Raw genomic sequence first — 21,105 nt, forward strand, 5'->3', positions numbered from 1 at the left:
TGTATATAGTTTGCTAGAAATCTAGAAAGAGCACATGCAGCTTTCTGATGGACCTTATTAAGAGCAAAAAATAACCCACAGCACCTAGCCCACCTTATTTGAAAGGATGCATAAGTCAACGTTAGAATTAAAATAATTTTATTTCAATGTACATGAACAGAAATAAAGTATCATTTTTTAAACTTGGTTACAGAGATATATTGCTGGGCTGGCCTGATCACAAGTGTTCTCCACTACAAGGCAGCAAGACTGACTAGACCCACTTCACTGCATTTTGGGCCAACTGGATTGAAAGTACCACCTCAAAAGGGTCCTTCAGCACACAGCAAACTTTTTTTTTTTTTTAAACTAAAACAAAACTCATCAACTCTTCACCTAGCCAGAAATTTTACGCTGTGTTCCAAGGAAGACCTCCCTTGAAAACTCTGTCCATTACTGAAGAACAGTACACAGTATACGGCGCTATAGCTAAACTTAACAGATCAAGGTTTCTCCCAAATACTCTTCTCTATTCTACTCTCTTGTACAAAGCATCTGCTATAAAATCCCACATTCAAAACCACAGAATTATACAAACCTGCGAACAAGGCTGTTTTCAATATGCTTGTTACTATGTTACTATGTGCTATTACCCGCTGTATCAGCTTTAACATGCAGCATACATAGATGGTAAAAGGGCATTTCTCTTGACCATCTGTTTCAGAATTCACAGAAGTTATGACTGTTTTTACAACTTACAGTGCAATGTAGTTAAGTTATTCAATGTCATGATATGGCACCATAAGATAAGCAATCGTTCGTTAAAACGCACAATTCCTTTACTAATCATTTTGCAGTGCTTTACTGATAATGTAAGCACCAATAAATTTAAAAAGACAACTGGAAGAGGAACTGATAGGGGAAAATCTTTCAAAAGAGGTGTCTATCATCTCCTTTAATAAGAAAATTAGAAAAGGACCTGGAACTGAGATTAAAGGAAAACAATAAGAAGTAGTTCTCCACACAACACAGTTAAACTGTGGGTTCCTTGCCACATGATGTGGATGCTAGGACACTGTGAGGATTGATTTAAAGAGTCCTTCTTCCATGATTTTAACCAGCAAATGCTCTCAGATATGGATTTCCCCAAGCCACACATTACTTAAAGTATATTCTGGGGAAGCGTTGCGATCTGCTCACCCTGTTTTTGCTCTTCCTTGTGCACCTGCTTTTGGCCACTGAGACGGGATGCTGGGCCAGAGGGACCTTTGGTCTGACTTGGTACAGTTGTTTCTAACAGTTACTTCAGAACACTTCATAAACTTATACTTAAGACAAAGTTCATCATTTGTCACGTTATTTAGTTAGGACTCAGATTTTTGGATTACAAATGACTTCCAAAGAGGGGAAAAAAATATTTAAGCTTTTTTCTGCTATGACTCAGTTGTATAAAACTGTATAGAAAAATGAGCATTATGTGCAGATGTAATGAAAAGCAGTAAGCTTTATAAAAAACATTCTTAGAAATGTACCAAGCATAAACAAAAGATGATTTACAAATACATTTAGCTGTTCTTCTAGTCATCATCAGAATCTGAATCATATTTCTTTCCTCTGATGGTCTTCTTATCCAACTTTGTAAAGCTTGTTCCAAATTTCTTTTGGCTTTGAAAAGGTGGGTCCATCAGGTTCCCGCTAGAGGAAAAGAATAAGACACGTTGATTAAAGCCGTATTCATGGAGACAGTAAGTAGCATCTCTACCTGTTTCTCCAGGAGAACGTTGTAAGAGAACACAACCCCTACACCCTAAAGCCACCCTAAGTAGTGCTGTGGTGTCGCTAGCATAGCATATCCTGGACAAAATGGCCTGGATAACTGTAGTTAAGACAGGACCATGAGTGTAAACAGCACCTGTAAGCAGAGCTCTAGACAAAACCTGCCTGAAAGGGCTTTTGCTGCGAACTGATCGTGCTAAAGACAACCATCTGTCAGTTTAAACAGTAAACAGGGAATTAGAGAGAGACTTTTCAAAACAATTGAGGAGCCAGAAATACAAAAGAAGCTAAAATTTTTTAACAGGGACTTTGGAGTAGAAACAGATAAGTCAAAACTAGGTTTTGTAATGCTAGAAGTCACTTTGTACTATCTCTGCCTAGGCTGGACACAGCAGCTTCCCCATCTGACACTGTGCTCTAGTTAGGGGAATATGGCTGGACTCGCACCTTGGTGTGCATGACCTTGTAGGGGCTTCCTCACCAGCATGTCAGTCCATGGGTTGATGGGAACAGCAGATGCTCATGTCAAGCTGGAGCACCCACATCTCCTACAGCAGGGGTGAGTGAGGAAGGGAATCCCCTCCCCTGCTCAGAAAATATTGTGCTTGCTTTCACTCACATGACCTGCAAGGGGTTTGCAGCTAGGTGTCAGTGAGTGAGCAAGCAATTAGAACTTTCTGGAATTAACTAAAGAAGGGTGTTTAGAAATTCGTAGGTGTTAACATTTTCCAAATAACATTTTGCTGATATTGATCCTAAACATACAGTTCACTGATTGCTAGTTAATTACATGTCAGTAATAAGTCAATACACCTGTTTTTGGTCAACCAGTGTGACCTGAACAGTTTTTCCCCTAAATACAGTATATCCTTTCACCATCTGCTATCCCACAGGCTGAAGAAAAAGAACTGTTTCTAGGCCTCAGGGCGGACTATCTCCTTTTCAGGAACTCCAGAGAGCAGGACATTGTATTCAGAGCAGTGTGGAAACGCAACACTTGTACAGAAATGGATGTCTCCTGAAACGGGTCTCCTGGGCTGGGCGGATACCATGGCTCACTTTGCAAAGCCAGGGTACCAAACTCGGGATCTGGCAAAATGAACAAAGAACACAACTCCTCCCCCACTCCACAAGGAGCAAAGAGCAGAATACACAGTACTAAAAGAGCCAAGTAGGAAGTAAATTAATGCCATAAGCCAATGTACTAACATTTAGAAAATTCAACGCAGCTTGGTACAACTCCACTGAAAGACTTCTCCCATAAAAGGCTGTTGCTGTCTAGAACATATTACCAAGCTGCCTTTCTCTCCTTTGCGTATTTGCTTGTTACTGAACTGGGAAGTGGATATTACCACTTGTTTTGGACGACAAATTTCCATTTCAATCATTTCCCCTGAAGTCCAACAGCTACTAAGCTAAATTGAACAGTAGTTTCTTTGCCTTTAAGACACAACAATACTTCTTGCCAAAATTTGGAAATTAGACATTGAAATAAATTCAGATAATGAAATTTAAAATTAAAAAGAAAAACAAACCCAAACACATTCAAAACATAAGAGCAAAATTAACCTACAAAGATAAAGATGATGTTTTAGCTGCACTAGAAAGCAAAGCAAAGCAAAGCAAGTTCTGGTAATTGATTCTCCTGTAAAATTAGGCTATTGTGGTGACAGTTATCTTCTATTGCCTTCTATCCTGTGGGATTTATGATGATTATATTGTACTGTTACACAAATATTTTATTTGCACTTCTGCAACTCATTTTCACTTTCTGTACTGTTCATTGGGAAAAAACCCCAGATTCATGTATGTAATATGGACTAAGGATAACTTGCAGAGCTTTCTTTCAAGTGGATTAAAAATGCTCAAACTTTACTGCATTGTAACTGTGGCATTTAAGCATCTGTAGCTGATTTAGAAAGGATTTTATTAGATGCACTACTCTGAGAGGCCACATCAAAGCAGTGTAGCTACTCTACACCCCTCATGGCAAGAACTCCCTTTATTTTTATTACTGTACAAAAAGGACAATGTAACACTTATTATAATGTCTCAATACTTTACCAAAGAGATATTCTCTTCTTTCCCTTGCCAAAATATGCAGATTAAATAACTGGATTAAACTCTCATGTGTCTTAAGCATAGAAAATATCAAAGTTACAAACTTTTACAGATTCTCCTGTCTGCAACCATGTTCTCCCAAAAATAAAACAATCACAAAATAATTAATTACCTGTAATTAATTACATTTGCACAGCCTAATCTCCATTCTAAGGTCTCTGTAGTGAAGTCATCAGTGTTACCGAGATCAGTAAAGCCCACAACATAGTCTTGTGTTTTTCCATCTTTTACTAGTGCTAGAGTGGGAATTACTTTGATGCGCAGTCTCTCACACAAGAAAGGAGATTTTTCAGCATTTAATTTCAAGAATTTTGTCTCAATATGCTTTTTCGCCAATACAGTCAAATGTTTGTCCATTATTTGGCACCTGTGAAGAAAAACCAAAACCAAATATGTAAAGTGTTAGAATCAATAAGCTGAAGAACGCATATTTTAGAGAAAGTTTAAAAGTAACAGTAAAGAGCTAGTTCTATCATGTTAATTCCTCAGACACAACCTTTGTAATTAAGAATTTAGTTTTGAGAGAAACTGTGTTTCAAATAAGCAGGAATTAACGACTAATAGAATAACACCCTGGAGCACCTTTACTGCACAATTACACCACCACTTCTCTTATTTCTTCCTAATTACTCCAACATACACCTGAAAGCCTCTCTCATTTTTTGAGGCCTGCATTTACTGATGAAATTACCCTCTGACTTCCATTCTTCCTGCTCTATCCTTACTGCCTATCAGCTGGAAAAATTTCTCTATAACCAACTTTACATCTTCAGAAAAGTACTCTCAACGTGTTACAGCGTTTCGGTTTTTTTTCAGTCACCACCTCTAAAACTGAGATGCAGTAACTCATTGTACAGAAAAAAAAGTGATTGGCACAGACTGCTTCAGTAGTGTTATAGGCAAAAATATTTCATTTTTCTGTTGCAATGGAATAGGAGTGACCATACAATTTGGCAGAGGTTTGTGGATTGTCACCTGCAACCTCCACTTCCTGGATTGTTGTCTTTAACTGGTTTGGCTTAGCTGCACAAACTCTGTGATGTGACTGTCCTTTAACTCAAGAGGAGAGCCGAGCAGATAAAAAAAAAAGTTATACATTTATATTCTAATCAGGTATGTAACAGAGTATTTATCACTGCCAAATCATACCCAGATTAACTGGAATGAAAAAAAAAAATTAAAAAATCGAACATCTTGAGAAGGGAGCAAGGCTTGGAAAATGAAGAAATGTGAATACTTCTAGAAACGCCTATTTATTTGTGGGATTTGAAAGAACAAAAGAACATGTCAGTTTTTACAGACATCTATAAACAAAATGTCTCTTGAGCATAGCTTATTTACTATACCTGAAAGTTGTATCTCTATAGAAATGGCAAACCACGTTTTTACTTTCTTTTACTTCTTGGAAAAAGTCTCTCTCACTTGGGATTTCTCTGTATTCTCCATGTCCTTTTGAAAGCCACTCCTTTTAGAAAACATAAAAGGAAATAATTAGTTTGGAGTTTGTTGGTCCTGCACCTGTCATGCAAGCTCTACAGCTTTAAAGAAAAAGAGAGGGCCTGTCATGGAAACCCATTTCATACAGTAATAGAAGGAGAAAGAAATTACTTGCCCCCTTTTTTGAAAATACGCAAATGCCATTAGGATTGCCTGTTTCTCAACAACAGACGGGTGGCTGAGCAGTAAAGCTACCTTACCCATTTGGAAACACAATTCTTGCATATATTTCTGCAGTACAGCCTCTCAATAAGACTAGACTAGTTCAAAGAGAACACCAATGACAGAAAATTAGCGTTTGAAAACTGCTTGGGCTACTCTCTCTGAAATGTGTTTGTATACTCAAAGAACTCTTGTCTAAAACTGATTCAAGTCATTACATGTACTAAAATGGATTTATTCTGATTTTTCCCTGAATGAAAAAAATCAGTGAGAAAAGCACCTACTAACTCACCCGCAACAGATGACATTTATCAAATATACACTGAAGGTATCTTAATATGAGCCAGGCTTCCAGAAAACCATTCAGAAAATGCATGCATACCATCAGTTCCAAAATGTATGGAGAAACAGAATTTCACAAGCTAAAATTTACAGGCAACTTCAAAAACTGCCTGATTAAGCATGCAAATACAGTTTTTAAAAAGCTAATCGTCTAGATTTTCAACAAATGCACTTAAGAAGAAAACCCAGCTTCTACAATACTGGAAGTTAACTGTAGCATATTAAAACAAGTACAGACTAAGCTAAATGATTAGAAATAGTGCAGTATGACTTCACAGAGAAGAACTTGAATTGAATAGAAACACTAGAACTTGACAAAAAACTTTAGTTTCGGGGGAGGGGGGAGCGGGGGAGGAATTTAGATAAATCACTGTTCTTGATCTTGCAGTTTTGTCTTAGCAGAATGGGGAGGAGAAGGAAAAAAAAAAAAAAAGGTTTCCAAGCAAACCAAAAATACCCTGTAAGCTAAATTAGGACAGAACAAAGAATTTCATGACCATTGTAGACATTAACAATACATATAAGTATGAGCGCATAAAGAAGTCGTCATGACACAAATCAAGAACTGACTTATCTTTCAACAGTGGGTACGCATTAATTCTGCTCTGCACAATCCTATTCCAGAAGAATGTGGCAGTTTACTCCTTTTACTGAGTAGTATTCTACATCAAATTTGCATTTGAAAATGCATGAGAAGAGTGACTTAAGGTCAAGCGACATGAACAAGTTTTCGCACCTGTTCACATCTAAGAACATCCAAGTTTTATGACTTCTGAAAAAGGAAAACCCTAGAATCAAACAAACTGAACTTCTGAAGGCAAGCAAATAGCACACAACTTTCTCTACTTCCACATTTATAGAATCAAAGCCGCTAACACTGCCTGTTCTCCAGCATCCCAAACCATGCCATGACATTTTGCTGCATTCCTGTTTCAAAGCATAGCATTGACGTTTATGGGTTCCACCACAGCCAGAGCATCTCCTTTCAACCCGGTCACCTACCCTCCAATCCAGTCTATTTCTTTGTTTAAGTCTGCTCAGATGGAGTAAGCTATGAAACCTATGGCTTCCCTATTTACAATTCCGGTCTCACACCGCCTGTTACCAAAATTTTGGCGAGAACGGTGTTCAGAGAGACTTTCTGGGGAGCATAAAGACCACAATTTAGCCTGAGGTAATAGGGACAAAAGCAGAATTTCTTTCCCACAAGAAGAAACCAGCAGTCAAACAAAGACTTTCATTGGGTTAGGAGTGGGACAAACGATTTGACTCTAAGAACAAGGAAAGACCTTGCATCATTCTACAAAATAACTTAAGAGAAGAGCATGCATCACTTACATGCCATAACTAACAATCTCCAGAATTCAGAAGCTTAAGGAACCTACAGGCTTACGACTAGGTTGCCTACAAGGCTTATGCTTCCAGATAGCAATATTCAGCAAATATGGACAAACTCAAATCTTTGTGCAAGACTCTTTATCCTATCCTTACTGTAAACAATCACAGAAGTTCTCCTCTCCTTCTGTTAAAATTACAAAGCATTCACACACTGACAGACACTTGCTTTGCTGAATAATTTAAAATTAATAGCTACAGAAAGGTGAGGAAGAAAAGAAAACAACAACAAAAAAACCAACCCAGAGCAAAAAACCCAAACAACCCCAAAACACTTAGTTCACATATACAATTTCCCTAGGATAAAAGTCTGTTACGCTGTACACATCAAGAGTTTATATTGCTACAGGAATTACTTGTTTCTGCTGCTGGGCCTTTTTTAGTGCCTCAAGCCTCCTTTGTTTAAGGCATTCCAATTCATCTTCATCCATTTGATCCAGCTTCTGCAATTCAGCATCCAGATGTTCTTCCACAACCTTGGTAGTCTGAAGTATTTCATTCTCCAGAACTTTTTGAAGTATTTCAACAGAGGTATCGGCAGCCATCTTTAACTAGAAAGTGATCTCTTCAGAGCTATGGAAATAGTGATACATGGAATTAACATTTATACAAACAATTAATTAAAAGCCTGACCTCTCTTACTTGCAGTTCACACTGTAGAGAAACAAAATGCTATCCTATTTGAAGATAACAGTAGATAGTTCTTTTCTGTATTGCAACCCCCTTTGGAGAATACTTTCACAGGAAACAGATGGCAACAAAGATACCTGTCAAGTCATATTCTCTTGATCCTAAAGGCAGCTGCTGAAAGCACACAGTTACCTGAAATTACTTGTCAATATGGAGAAGTAAAATTCACCAGTTCCAAAGGAACACTCATCCTGGGCCAGATCCATGTACCTTTAATAAATATTCTGAAACTAGAAGATGCAATCGAAAAACTCCAAGCTGCTGGCAGGAGGTATAAGATGTCTCAGAACAAGCCTAAGCAATGCTCAGTATCTAAGTTTCTGCCAGTATTTTAAATTTAATTACTTTAAATACCTGATGCACGTTAATATATTTAAATCTGAGTTAACACTCAGCTAAAAAAAAGACAAGGTGCTCAACAGCAAACGCTTTAGGCCAATACACCACTTCAATTAGTACAAGAAAACTGATGTTGCAAACATCACCCTATGGCAGTAGCGAAAGGATTTAAAAACCCCAGCAACCACTACCTAATTGCTGTGTACAGAAACACAGCTAAAATATTTTTCTGTAAAGTTCTCCCAGCCCAAACACTTTAAAATGCACAAAATACTAAGACTGGAGTGCACGAAGAGGTGAGGCAGCATAATTGATTCCTCTCCCCAATAAATTTATGCTACAAAAAACTATCACTGTAATGAGTGAGTTTTGGAATGAGGACAATGCACAGTCACCCTAACCAGATTCTCAACCTGCAGGCCAGGGATTTGATGTACTGAATTTGGGTTGCAGAGTACTCCTGGCTGTATTTCAAAATAGCCACACTACCAGCGCCTTTGGCTTTGTAAGCACCTTGCGTACAGAAGCAAGGAAGCCTTTTAAGTAGCGACGGGCAAAGCACCAACACCACGGCAGCACTCCAAGCGTAACGCAGCACCAGCAGTGCTAAGCCTGCTGCCACGCTCCACTCCTGTCACGGCCACACTTGCTCTGACCCGCAGCACCTTGTCTTCAGCCCCTCTCCCCGACGCTGCCAACTATAGCGTCTCTCCCGTTAGCGCTTTCCATCCCCCTTTCTTGTATTTCCAAAGGAAATGAGAACCTTGCTAGCACAGATCAGAGGCCACTAGGTCTTCGGGAGAGGGAGGGCCCCCTGCTCAGCTGAGGCAAAGGAAGGCTTGGCCTCCAAGCAAACCAGAAGGAAAACGGAAAACCAACCCCAGCCAGTCTCCACCTCAGCCAGAGGACCCCAGCGGCCCCACTCCCGGCTCCCCCACCCGCGGCAACCGGGCTGCCACCGAGGCCCCTGTCACGCAGGAGGGGGCCGGCGCCCGGGGTCGGCTCCCGGGGGTCTGACCCACCACCCGCTCCGCCAGGGACGGGCGCTGAGGGCCCGGCCGGCACCGCCCGCTGGAGACAGTCAGCAGCTGGGCCGAGGGGCACCGGCAGACGGCGGGGCGTCGCGCAGCCGCCACACACCTCCGTAGGGCCCTGACGGACAAGGGTCGTCCGTCCGTCCGCCCGCCCTCCCTCCCTCGGCCACGGCACCGGCCCCTGCTGCACAATCACCGCTCACCCCTCCTCCTCTTCCTCCACCGCCGCCGCTCTGTTCCGCGCCTCGCCTCTCCCCGCCCACCGGTCAGCCTCGCCCCGCCAGAGTCTCGCGAGAGCCGGGGAGGCTCCCCTACCGCGAGCTCGCAAAGCTCCCAGACGCCATTCATTGGCCGGAGCGGCGGAAGAGTCCCCACGGCGGCTCTGCGCACAGCGCGCGTGCGCGGCACCGGTGTGGGTGTTTGCACCGGCGGGCGATAGCCGGGAGGGGCGGGGCTCACCCTCGGCCCCTCCCCTTCCGCGGCGCCGCTCCGCCCCGCGGGGGCGAACCGGTACCGGGAGGCGTTGCTCACCCGGCTCCCCTCCCATTGGCAATCGCGCCCCTCCCGCCGTGCGGAGCTCCTCTCCCCGCCTTTCCTTCCCCTGACCCGCCGGGGGAGGAGGTGGAGACCTCCCCCTTCCCGCTCTAGGCCGTCGGCCTCCTGCCGCCGCGCCGCTCTGGGCGGGGCTTGGCCGCGAGGGGGCGTGACCTGCCCCGCCCCTTCCCTTACCTCTGTGCAACGGCTGCCGGCGGGGACTGGGAGGGCTCGCCTCCGCCTCCTCCTCCCCCCTCCTCTCTGGGGGACTCCTCGGGGGTTGGGCGTGTGAGGCCTAGGGCGATCCCCCGCAGGGAGCCGGGGCGTAACGGCCGGGAGCGGCGGGGCCGGTCCCCTGGAGCGGTGCCGTGAGGTAAGGGCGGCCGGCACGGCGGCGCCTGGGCGGGGGCGGGCGCCGGGATGCGGCGCGGCTCGGCCGGACCGCTCCGGAAGGCTCGCTGAGAAGACGGAGGTCTCGGTGTAGCCGGGGCTCGTTGTGTCTTTGCTCTTCTTGGACGTGCGCTTAGAAGATCCACAGATTTAAATAATGGGATATTAAAGTGTGTTTTCAAAATAAAAACCCGAAGAAGTGTTTTGCTTTCTTGTTTCCTGGAAATCTGACTGCCCGGTACCGAAGTATGCTGGTGAGGAAGGTGGGGCGGGAAGATAAGCACTTGGCCTTATCAGCGGTCTGCTGGGTACCCGGGCCGGAGGGGCTGATACGGAGTTGTAGCTGTGTAAAGGCAGAGAGAAGTTAGCAGTGGAGGGGTTTATGGAGCGAAGCAAGGTGGAGGTGGTTATCCTGAGGCTGAAAGATGAAGGGAACCGTGAGACTTGCTCTGCCCGCAAAAAGAATTGCTGTGACGGGTTGATGACAATGACAGAAAACGTGCAGATCCCAGAGCATATTAAACAGCGTGATGTCTGTGACCGCTGTTCCTCCTGCTCCGTCCTGCCTTGCTCTTGAGAAAGGTGGCCGGGAGGAGACGGGGTTGCACCGGAGAGCTCCTCTGCCGTGACACACACCGTTTGCTGACCAGCTTCCCTGCCGCCTTCCCGTGACCTTAGGCCGCCTGTCCCGGCCCCGCAGCAGCCTCTCCTGTGGGAGAGTGCGGCGCTCTTTCAGCAGCTCTCGGGCTGCGAGGCTGCTTGGAGGGGAGACGGAGGAAAAGCTTTGTACGCTGAGGAGATCTGGCGAGGAGGGAAGGAAACGCCATACTTTTAACTTTGCTTCCCAGCAGCCAAGCTCTTTGCAGGGGAACTTCTCGCCCCGGAGCCGAGTGCGATCATCGCCTCCGTACTCGGCTCTAAACCCGGCCCCGCCTCCCTTGACCCCCGTTCTGGCTGGAGGCCGGTCACAGCAGCGGCCGAAGGTGGGCTTCGCCTCCGGCGCGGGCCAGCGCTGGGGATGAAGGACCCCCGGGAGCGGCCGGTGTCCCCGGCGGGCGGGACAAGGCGGAATCCGCCGGCGCCGGGCCCGCTCCCCCTCCGGTCGGCAGGGAGCGCTAGCGCTGGGAGGCGCTGCCCGTCTGGGCGAAGCGGCCGCCGCTCGTCGCGTGCCGGCGCGAGGCAGGCCGGGACGGCGGAGGCGGGGCGGGCGCGTGCGCGGCGCGCGGCGGGGCGGCGGCTTACCCATATGCACGGGGCTGCGCGCGAGCGGGCGGGCAGCGCGGAGGCGGGGGACGAGGGCCGGGGCTGCCGCCGCCATGGGCAAGAAGCAGAAGAACAAGAGCGAGGACAGGTAGGGCGGTGCCGCCCCTCCCCAGGCCTCTTCCCCACTTCCCCCCTCCACGTTAACCCCGGGCCTCTGACAGCGGCGGCGAGCGCCGGTGCCGCGGCGCTGAGTCAGGCCCTGCCGCCGGGGCTGGCGGCCTCTTCTGGAGGCAGCGGGCGGGCGGCGCCTCGCTAGGCCTGGCCTGGCCCGGCCCGGCCGTCGTTGGTCGGGCGGCATTGGGGCGGAAGCCCAGTCTGTGCCCCTCACCCGGGGGAGCAGCGGCACCGGCTGCGCGGGCCTGGCCCGGCCGGCGCCGGAGGCCCGGGGAGAGGGCGGCCGAGAGAGTAGGGGGGTGGCGTGGCCGGGTGTCCCGCGGGCGGCGGGGCTGGGAGCTTGGCCCCCGGCACCGGAGCGGCTGCGTTGCTGCTACTGCCGCCGCTGCCTTTGCGCTGCCTCCGAAAGGCGCTTCCCTGAGCCTCCGCCGGCCTCCCTGGGAGTTTGTCCTGGAGCAGGCGGGGTAGGGCTGCCGCTTGCAGTGCGCATCTCGATTGTCGTCTGAAAAGTAGTTTCATGGGGCAATTGCAGTGCCTGAGGTGGCGTTGGTTTGTTCGGTTTTTTTTTTTATTTTTTAATGTGGGGCAGTGCTGTAGATCCTGCTCCAACGTAGTGATTTGTGTGCTTTTAATAAACGCGGATATTACATATTTTAGTGATTGCAGGATGAGAGGATTTCTTCTGTGGTTATGTGCATATTGTCTTGGAGTCTGTCCTCTCAGCAAACTATTTTTTTTGTAAGAGATTCTTAGACTGGCAGTTATATTAACCATATGGAAAGCTGACTGGATAACATTGTGTGCACATACACTAGCAGGAGAGAGCATGTTGTTACTTGTCACTATAAGATAATAAATAAGAAGATATGGCCAATTTGGAGAGTGTTTTAGTTCTTAATACTGACAAGAAGTTAAATGAAAACCGATGTCTTAAAATGCGTATGAGCTAGAAACAGTACAACTCTTTTACTTAGACAGCTCATTTTGTATGTCCTTTTTGAGTCATTGTTTCTTTCATAAAAGTATTCCCTGTGAAGGCTATTTCACAAAATATCACTCTCTCTCTAAGCCTTTTTTAATACCCAGATGTGCATTGCATTAAGAAGTTGATGTTAGTGACTTAAGGTTGTTACCCTTTACCAGGCCGGGGTGTAAACTTTTTAAATTTCTCTGGTGCTTTCTGGGTAATAGATATTTTGCTGGTGAGGTATTTTGCTTGTCTGATTATTTTTCTTCATGCTGTTTGTCATGTCATATGTGGTGCTTTATAGTGTCTGTTGCTACCAGCTTGTTTCATGGGCTCTGTTTCACAGGCGTATCTTGGGAGCTGCTCTGGTGTGGAGATGAATCAGGTGTGACTTGAGAGAGAAGAGGGAAAGGTTGGACCTTTGTGCTCAAGGAAAGAAGGCCTGGTGCTTATCTTTGTAGCTGGTGTGGTTGATGGCAGAATCATTCAGAAGCCTTTAGGTACTGAAGTGCTGCTGCTCAGGGCCATTCTGGTGACAGTGGCTGATGTGCAGGGGACACTTTGAGAGCCTTGGTGCCTATGAGATATCTTGTTCTCTTTGTGTTTCTCCACATGTGTTTCTGTGCCTCTGTAAATTACTGAGTGTGGGCCCCTGTTGGGTGCTATGGGCAAAATTTCATTTACGTCTAAATGGCAGCACACCTTAAAAGAGAGGCTAAGAATTTATTTTTAGAATAACTGAAATCTTAAGAGCCTAATGATTATTAATCCAGATCTAATTGTTATAAAAAGTTGGAGCAATAACGCAGCTTAAGGAGATGCTTACCATCTCACTGCTGCTCTGAGTCCGAAGGTCAGTGGTTTCAACCTGGTGGTGGTAAGCTGCTGTGGTGAGTTGTCAGCATCAGATGTCCTTCATGATGAGCAATATGGTCTTTCATGTTGCTGGCTTCATCTTCCTCTCTCTAGGATCCACTTGAGATCATTTTTATATGCTTGCTAATGTGCTTATATGCCTTTGCTCTTCATTGGTTTGCAGTGCTGTGTTACATCTACATATGTAAAAGGCGCTGTATGTCAGATAGTATTTCTTTCTTGCTTGTTACCCCTAAAACCAGTTTTGTCCAGGCCTGTATTTCTTTTAGCTGACCGCTGGTGAGTTGTGGGGCGTCCAGTGCCGAGTCCTGTATGAGCCATCTCTGTTTATCCCATGCCTGCGCTACTCTCTGCTGCATCCTGCATCTCTACTTCTCAAGGCCTCTGCTACCATCCCAGGCCTGTATTTCTCTACACTCTGTTGTTGTTGCAGAGTTGTGAAAATCTCATTCTATAGAGAGTAATTGCTTTCTACTGCTTTCTGTGTGGACCTGTGGTTGCAGCATGCCTGCGAAAACAAAAGTAGAACCAATTAGGCATAGGCACCTGGTCAGTTAGAGAAATTGCTATCACAGCGAAATCAAGTAAAAGTTTCAGGCAGGTCAAGAAGAGTTCAGCCAAAGTAAGCCTGGCAGGCTTTATTTAGTCCGAAGGCCTTGCAAATGCAGAACAGAGCTTGTGGTCTGCTACTAGCAGTGGCAATACCATGTTACAGGGCTATATAGTTGTATGGCAATGGGAGGGATGATGTCGAAGAATTATTCAAACATATATGTGTTTGAGAAGTAGGACAGGACAGTTAGGGTATATTTCTTAGTAGGGAGTTTGAGGGGAAGTGGGTGACGAGGGGCTTAGAAGGCCAGTGATGTTTTGGACTAGACTTTATCTGCAGAGATACCACCATCATCTGGTGGTGTTGGTTCTAGCCTGTGAATGTCAGGCTCCCTCAAGGGAGAGGCTGCGTCACATATTTGAATCTGAAGCTGAACTTTGTCATCTGCCATCAGTTCACCTTCTGTTCCCAGCAGAGCAAGGGAAGAATGGCACTGTGGAAGCAAAGGCTTCCAGTCGGTTTTGTCTCCCACATCTTCAGTTCTGTGCTGTTTAGTGTTACTTGTTTCCTCCTTGTTTTCTTCTCTTTCCTTCCCCAGCAACTACGTTACAGATACAGTCCCTTACATCCTGTTTGGCTGCTTCTCCCAAAGCAGGCAGCAGCTCAAGAGCTGCTTGCAGTGTGGAGGAAGCATGTGGGAAGATGCAGGTGGTACGTCTGTTGTGAATATTGGTTTGAGAATTGATGTGACAGGAAAGAGATTTTCTGCTTGTCTTCTGACATACAGAGACAAGTTACAGAAGGTACGAGTCATCTTTACTCTGCTTTTCTCCTCTCACCCCCATAGCTTTGACTTCTGTCATGTAGTTCCCCCCTCCCTTGTTTCTGCCAAGTACAGTAGAGGTCATGCTGGTGAGTATTGATATATATGGCCGGGAAGTGTGCTGGTAAATGAGGGTGAGGATGAATTTTGTCATGGAAAGAGGGTATAAGTACCCAGGGACAAGACCACGAAGGAGATGATAGCTATGGTGAGCAGGGGAAGAAGGGGAATGCAGGACCATAGCCTGTTATGAATGCAGATTACAACCTGAACAAATACACCTACAAATCTGTTTCTACTATACCAAGCATCTCTGGTATATTCCTCTGGAACTCTTTTACTGACTTCTGCTGCTTGATTGCTGTTCATCTGTCCATGGAGAACATATTTGTCTAGAATGGTCAGATATATGGTCGCTGTGGAAGTGTCATGTGTTAGAGAGGTGCTTTGTAAAGGTGGAGAGTGTGTTGGGTCATAAATAGCTCTTAAGCCATATGGAAGCTGCTTGAATTGTTTTGTCTTTGGAATTTTTATGGTTGTGTTGATCACTTATTTTCAAATGAAGCTTCATAGCAAACCTTTCAATAAAAATATGAGGTATCTGAATTTCCAGACTTTCCTAAGGGAAGAGTGGGTGTTCTGATGTGTAGTCTAGCTCTTCCTGGGAGTGATGTGTTATGCTTTGGTTCTTGGATAGAGCTGTAATGGCAGAAGGTATGTCAAAGTTCTCCCCGGCTGTCTTAATGAATTTAGTATAGGACTCTTTTTGTGTGTGTGTGTGGGAAGAAAGGCTGCTGTAAACTACAGAACTCTGCTTTGAATTCAAGCCTCAAACTGCTGCTGTAGATTTCCGAGTAAGTGTGCTATATACTGTATGTTACAAATCATTTCCTGGCTGGAATATTGATCTCTTCCCTGATGGTATTAGCTTTTTATGTGTTTTTCCTGTTCTCCCAGCCTTAAGTCATCATCATCTTCTCAGTAATTTTCCTTAGCTTCCAGTAGGTAGTCCTTAGGTGTGTTTATTCTTGTGCCCCTTAATATCTGGGAACTGTTGCCGAGGCATACCACTCTGATCATTCATGCATATTGCTTTAGAAGTTGCAGGTGCCAGCTGTGATTCTGCAGCCAAGAATGAATACTGCTGCTAAAATAAGACTTACAGTGCTGATGCTATATATTGCTTTCTCTTCTGCAAATTAAATTGCTGGCATTGTCTAGTCATTCTATTTGGCTCTTTTTTTATTAGTGTGTTAAGTAAAATCTTCTTAATGTTGTGTGGGAAAATTCTGTGAAGGCCAGAAAGCTGATGGATAGCTGTAGTTCAGAAACATTCTGTACACCAGAAAAATTATAATAACTGTTTCTATCTGCTTCTCAGAAATACTTCCATAAGCAAAGCTTTCTGCAGCTCTGTCAAGGAGAACAGCTGATAAACCCCTGAAATACTTGTTTTGCAAATCGCATGTGGAAGATGACAGGATTTTGTACAGAAAGATGGAGTAAAATAATGCAAAACATTTCTCTGTTACAGAAATTTATTGGCCTGTTCTATGCAAATGCATATTTCTGTTCCCAAAGCCCATAGTTTTAAACGCAGGCATTTCGTATTTATAAGAAAACTATTTCTACACACTTTGGATTTCTTTTTTAAGCAAAGCATCATTGTGAAAAGACTACAAGGATCTTCAGATATTTGTGGTAATGGCAACATAAATGAAAAATCACTACAGTAAACTAAGTTGATAGAAACAGCTTTTCATGTTGAAGTCTTAATTATTTTCATGTTACCTTCATGAAGGCTTCTAAACCTATCCATAACTGTTTATGGAAATAGTACATTACAAGCCAGCAGGAATTGCAGAAACTGTTCCTTCAGTTCCCTGAAGATCCCTGGAAAGCCTTGCTCGGAATAGAGAGGTTTATGGTAAGTTAAATGATGCTGCTGTTGTTGATACTCATGATATCAAGCCAGACAAGCTAATGGCTCTAATACCTTTGCCAGTTCTAATTGCATTAGCACTGTCATGTTTTTCTGGCTCTGGGCTCATGTACATTGCTGTACATTTGTTCTGTGCTGTTCATCGACTAAAGCTGCCTAGGAGTCAAGGTTACAGTTCTGGGCAAAACCTCCAGTTTAGTAACTTTTAATGCTTGCATAATATTTCTCTCTCTCCCTCTGACTCCCTTCTCAAAAATAGTCCCCTGGACTGGTAGTGGAAATAATTTTTCTGCAGGCAAATTATGTGTGCACATAGCTAATTCAGTAGTTCAATTTGGCTTGCTAAAAAAGAACAGTGCAGTCTGGTGGGTGTTCTGGTCTGAAAGCAGTCGGTATCTTACAGGAGATGTGTTTTGATGATCCTGGTGTTTACAGGACTGATGACTTTTTCTTGCCATATGTTTGGTTTTTTTCTTTTGTGGTAGTCTAGTGGAGATTTTAAACATGAATCTACTATCTTAACTCAAATATATTTCTTTAGGTACATGCTGTTAGATGAAGTATGTGCTTTAATTATGGTTAATGCAGGTGGGCATCCTTTGCTCTTCAGGTTTATAGACAATCTCAAGTGTATGTCATGAAGTGTTCCAAGTGGTATTTTTGTGATGTATTTTGATTTTATACAATGAGTTACACATAGGATATGGAAGTTGTGAAACACTGGACTTGGAGTTAATTTTTGTCATTTTTGCCCTTTTTCTAAACAAACCAACCGCAAAAGAACTAGTTGGGGAAGAACAAATGCTAGTTCTTTACCTAGTGCTTCATATTCCATGCTTTTAGTCATCTTGCTGTCTTGAGACATAAACACTTAACTGAACCTTGCAGAACTGCTTTCTTCCAGAGCTCTGTGTTGCCAACTGCTAGCCACAACAGAAGCAGCTTTTTATATTGAAGTTTTGCTATATCTTTGTTTAAATGGGAATTTTATGTTGTGGCGAGCTTTCTAATATTTTTCTTTTTTCTTAAATCTGGGTTCTAGAAAATATTTCCTCTTTTTTGAAAACCTGTTGGGGCTAAAAGTTATGATTTCTGTCTCTTTCAGAAGGCTTTCCTTAGCTGATAGTTATTCTACTCTTTTTCCCCACCCAAACTTGAAAGAGAAGGCATGACTTAATATTAAAAATTGAATCATTGTCTTGGGAGCCTGAATAAAAAGCAATTACCATTTTAGTCAAATTTTCTTCCGTGCTGTCTCATGTAATTAGGTAGTGTCACCAGCTTCCTTTATCTTACTAGGGAAAAATAGCTAAGGTGTAGATTCACATCACGCTTAATTCACTTGAGCTATCAGACGTTTCCCGCCTTAGGTGCTTACCCTGGCTGTCCCCAGCTGCATGCTCTAATTGCTTCCATTGCATTGGATCCAATGTTTACATGCCCACCATGCAACTCAGGTGTACGATTTGATCTGCCAGCTGAAAAAGTGTTTTCTGCGAGGACTTGTGGCCACAGGATTACCTGAGCTGATGAGAGGGGAAAGCATGGCTGGGGATGAGGAAGGAAGTCGCTGCTCCCCTCCCCTGCCCCATAGCTTGAGGAAGAGGCAAGGTGAGGGAGGCCTTTTTCTGGGGATGTGATTTTTTTTTTTCTGTAAGTGCTGTCAGCTGCAGTGGTGGGTTGCACAGCTGGTGCTCATCTGGACACTCCTTCACTTCTGGGGCTGAGGAAGGTGTGCAGTTCATTCTTTCCTGAATTTCAAACTGTCTTAGACATATGTAATTTAAATGTTTTCGGCAGGAAATACAAGGTGACTTCTACTTCTAAAAGAGAAGCTTGTGGTGTTCACATTCTTTGATAGGTAAGAATGAGAAAAAGACTACAGCTTTGTTTTTATATTTTGAATAGCCTTGCTGAGCCAGCAGATGCTTGCATTTTCAATTTCATAACCCACTTAAAGACAAGCTAGTGGTGTGTGGTTTTGAGAAATTAAATAATTATTTCCGAAGTAGTTTATGGTCTAGAGCATTTTAAACCAGTTGCTTTAAAAGAACTCTTTTTTTTTTGAAGAGAGAATGCCAATTTATCTTAATACCTACAAGAAAACCAACTACAAATATGCCATTCAGCACTGATAACTTGCTAATTTTGGGTAGACTTGTATTTAGAAATGCATCCTTATTACTGGGCTTATGACCCACATATACAGAAGGTTGGTAAAGTAGTAATGGTAAAGACCTGTCTAAAAGTATTTAGTTTTACTTTGGTTTTGCAATAGTTTTAGACAAACACATGGGAACAGATGGCTCAGCTTCTTTTCAGTCTTCCTGAAGTCAGTAGCTTTTTTTAAGCAAAACAAAATGACTTAATGACAGTGGTGTTCCTTTGAAGGTGGTTAGAAGAGCTGGTGTCATGTAGATGATGAAATATCTCCAAAGTTGCCTCAGCAAAAATGAGTCTTCTGATTATGCAGGAATGTGGGCAGTGAGTTCACAGTTGTGATGTGATTTTTCTTGCTGTGTTGACTTGTTGACTCTTCTCCATGTACATGAATGTTTGGGTTTTTAGTCTGTTTTTAATTGTGCAGTGTTTTCTGATACTTGAACTTCATCTTTACAGAGACAGCTTGAAACCAATCCGAACTAAAATATTTTGAGCCTAATTTGACTTAGCTTGTTATCTCAGTTAGCTGCAAGATGAAGGCAAGCTGTAGTAATCATATTTGTGTCGGTCAGTGCAGTGGATCAAAAAGTCCTTGTGATCTTTGAGTCTGCATGTACTTTCTAGTTTTAGTTTCAGCAAGAGAGCGTTATCATGTTGACTTTGCAAAGCTGGATGTTGGATTTCCAGTAGTTAAGGGCTTGTCTTCATTTTAAGTTGAATTCTTCCATTTTATTTCTGTGGTTTCATTTACCCGATTATATGATTGATATAAATGAGGGTAGTTCAGCTCCTTTGTATACTGCTAATTAATCCTTTTGCTCCACTCTTTCAGTTCACGTGTGGATTAATAGTTTCCTCTGCTCTTTATCTTATTGCTGCCTAGTCAGGATGCCGTCTCTGTCACATGTAGATGCACAGTGCCTATTTGTGATGAAGTTTTGCCCAGTGTTTGAGGATATGTATTGAAGCCACTATAAGAGGTGTACTCGGAGTCATAACTGTGTGTGATCTTAGGGAAGAGCATGAGGAAAACAGGCATGTTTGGTGGTCTTGCTAATACAATATGCTTGCCTGTTAGCAGAGCATCTGTGCAATGCTGTTGGTGTCAGTTGGCTTGCAAGGCTATTCTTCACTAGAACCTGCTGGAAAGCTGGAGGAGCTTGTTGGGCAAGGAAGGGCAGTTATGCATTTCAGCTGCAGAAGGTCACTGAGCAAAGGAAAGTACTAAAAGTCTATTGATTCTTATCTCAATAGCTGTAATCCTGTCTTCCCCACATTTGGCCTTGTTTTCCAGGGCAATTCCCAGGAAGTCTTTCAAGTTTCTGTGCCTAGATTTGTCTGTTACAGAAATTATATTGCATGCGGTATCTGTCCGTAGTATGGAAGCTTTACACTATGAAAATCCCTAGTGATGAATATATTAACTATGCCAGTACTTGGAGTAATTTTTTTAACCTTCTGTGAAAGAGAAGTCTGTTCTGAAATACTGTGTTGGTTTTTATCTTATTTCAGAGTTTTAAGTTTAAATCTTGATTTGGAGCATGACAGCTTCTGTTCTGGTGAGATGACCACTAATTAACCCCTGCAAAAGAAAAAGTAAAACTTAAAAAATACATATGTCTGTGCACAAGTGTTAGAAACTATGGAACTTTACAATTTAAGTGTAAGCAAAATTGCAAAGCTCACCCTTAAGAATAAAGCAAACCCTAGTATGTGGAAACTGGGATTAACATAAGCTTGAACATCTGTAAATCAAAGCGTGTGTTAGGGTGAACTCTGGCCTCGTGATGGCTTCCACAGGGAATTTCTAGGTTCTGACTGTTGCAGGCCATTGCATCAGAAAAAGAACTTGCTCCAAAACTATACTGGTTTCTCATGTTTTACAAACAACCTCCACCCCTTCAAAAAAAAGCCCAACACTTTAAGGTATGTGCTACTTCAATGTTTTTTTAGCAGATACTATGTAATAGCTGAGGGTTTTGTTGTGGTTTTTTGTGTGGTTTTTTTAAACTGGGATTCTAGTTTTAAGTGTTGCTTCCTTGCTTTACTAGCAAGAGAAACTGATGTTTCTACAGATCCTGCATCTATTAGTCATGGGGTTTTTCCACTTTTCTGACTCAATAGCTTGCAACTATGTGGGATCTT

The 21,105-nt window shown here is 43.7% G+C and overlaps 2 protein-coding genes across 6 annotated transcripts in view; one reads left to right on the plus strand and one right to left on the minus strand.

Moving 5' to 3' along the window:
* Nucleotides 1-121: 121 nt before the first annotated feature.
* Nucleotides 122-11,317, minus strand: TXNDC9 (thioredoxin domain containing 9). 5 transcript variants are annotated; one of them, XM_064438781.1, is made up of 5 exons: nt 10,065-11,317; nt 7,629-7,845; nt 5,223-5,341; nt 3,989-4,243; nt 122-1,674 (listed from the first exon to the last, which is right to left on the minus strand). In XM_064438781.1, the coding sequence occupies exons 2-5, from the start codon at nt 7,815-7,817 to the stop codon at nt 1,557-1,559; spliced, it is 681 nt and encodes a 226-aa protein (XP_064294851.1). In that variant the 5' UTR covers nt 7,818-7,845; nt 10,065-11,317; the 3' UTR covers nt 122-1,556. The 5 variants fall into 5 exon arrangements, with proteins under 5 accessions (XP_064294851.1, XP_064294841.1, XP_064294880.1 ...); XM_064438771.1 differs by lacking the exon at nt 10,065-11,317 and adding an exon at nt 9,539-9,695; XM_064438810.1 differs by lacking the exon at nt 10,065-11,317 and adding an exon at nt 9,442-9,463.
* Nucleotides 11,318-11,454: 137 nt separating this feature from the next.
* EIF5B (eukaryotic translation initiation factor 5B) overlaps nt 11,455-21,105 on the plus strand; it is a 35,875-nt gene continuing 26,224 nt past the window's right edge. Inside the window, exon 1 of the mRNA XM_064438729.1 lies at nt 11,455-11,610. Within this exon, the coding sequence (XP_064294799.1) occupies nt 11,576-11,610 (35 nt within the window). The 5' untranslated portion in view covers nt 11,455-11,575. The remainder of the gene's footprint in view (nt 11,611-21,105) is intronic.

Source organism: Phalacrocorax carbo, chromosome 1 (genome assembly GCF_963921805.1).
Source record: "Phalacrocorax carbo chromosome 1, bPhaCar2.1, whole genome shotgun sequence".
NCBI lineage: Eukaryota > Metazoa > Chordata > Aves > Suliformes > Phalacrocoracidae > Phalacrocorax > Phalacrocorax carbo.

Bases quoted from the DNA above. Each gene is read 5' to 3' on its own strand.
- TXNDC9 (XM_064438781.1), bottom strand. From the start codon at position 7,817: ATGGCTGCCGATACCTCTGTTGAAATACTTCAAAAAGTTCTGGAGAAT. The intron at 5,342-7,628 runs GTAATTCCTGTA...GTTTTCTAAAAG, and splicing joins AGGCCCAGCAGCAGAAACAA to GAGTGGCTTTCAAAAGGACA. The intron at 1,675-3,988 runs GTAATTAATTAT...CTTTTCCTCTAG, and splicing joins GCAAATGTAATTAATTACAG to CGGGAACCTGATGGACCCAC.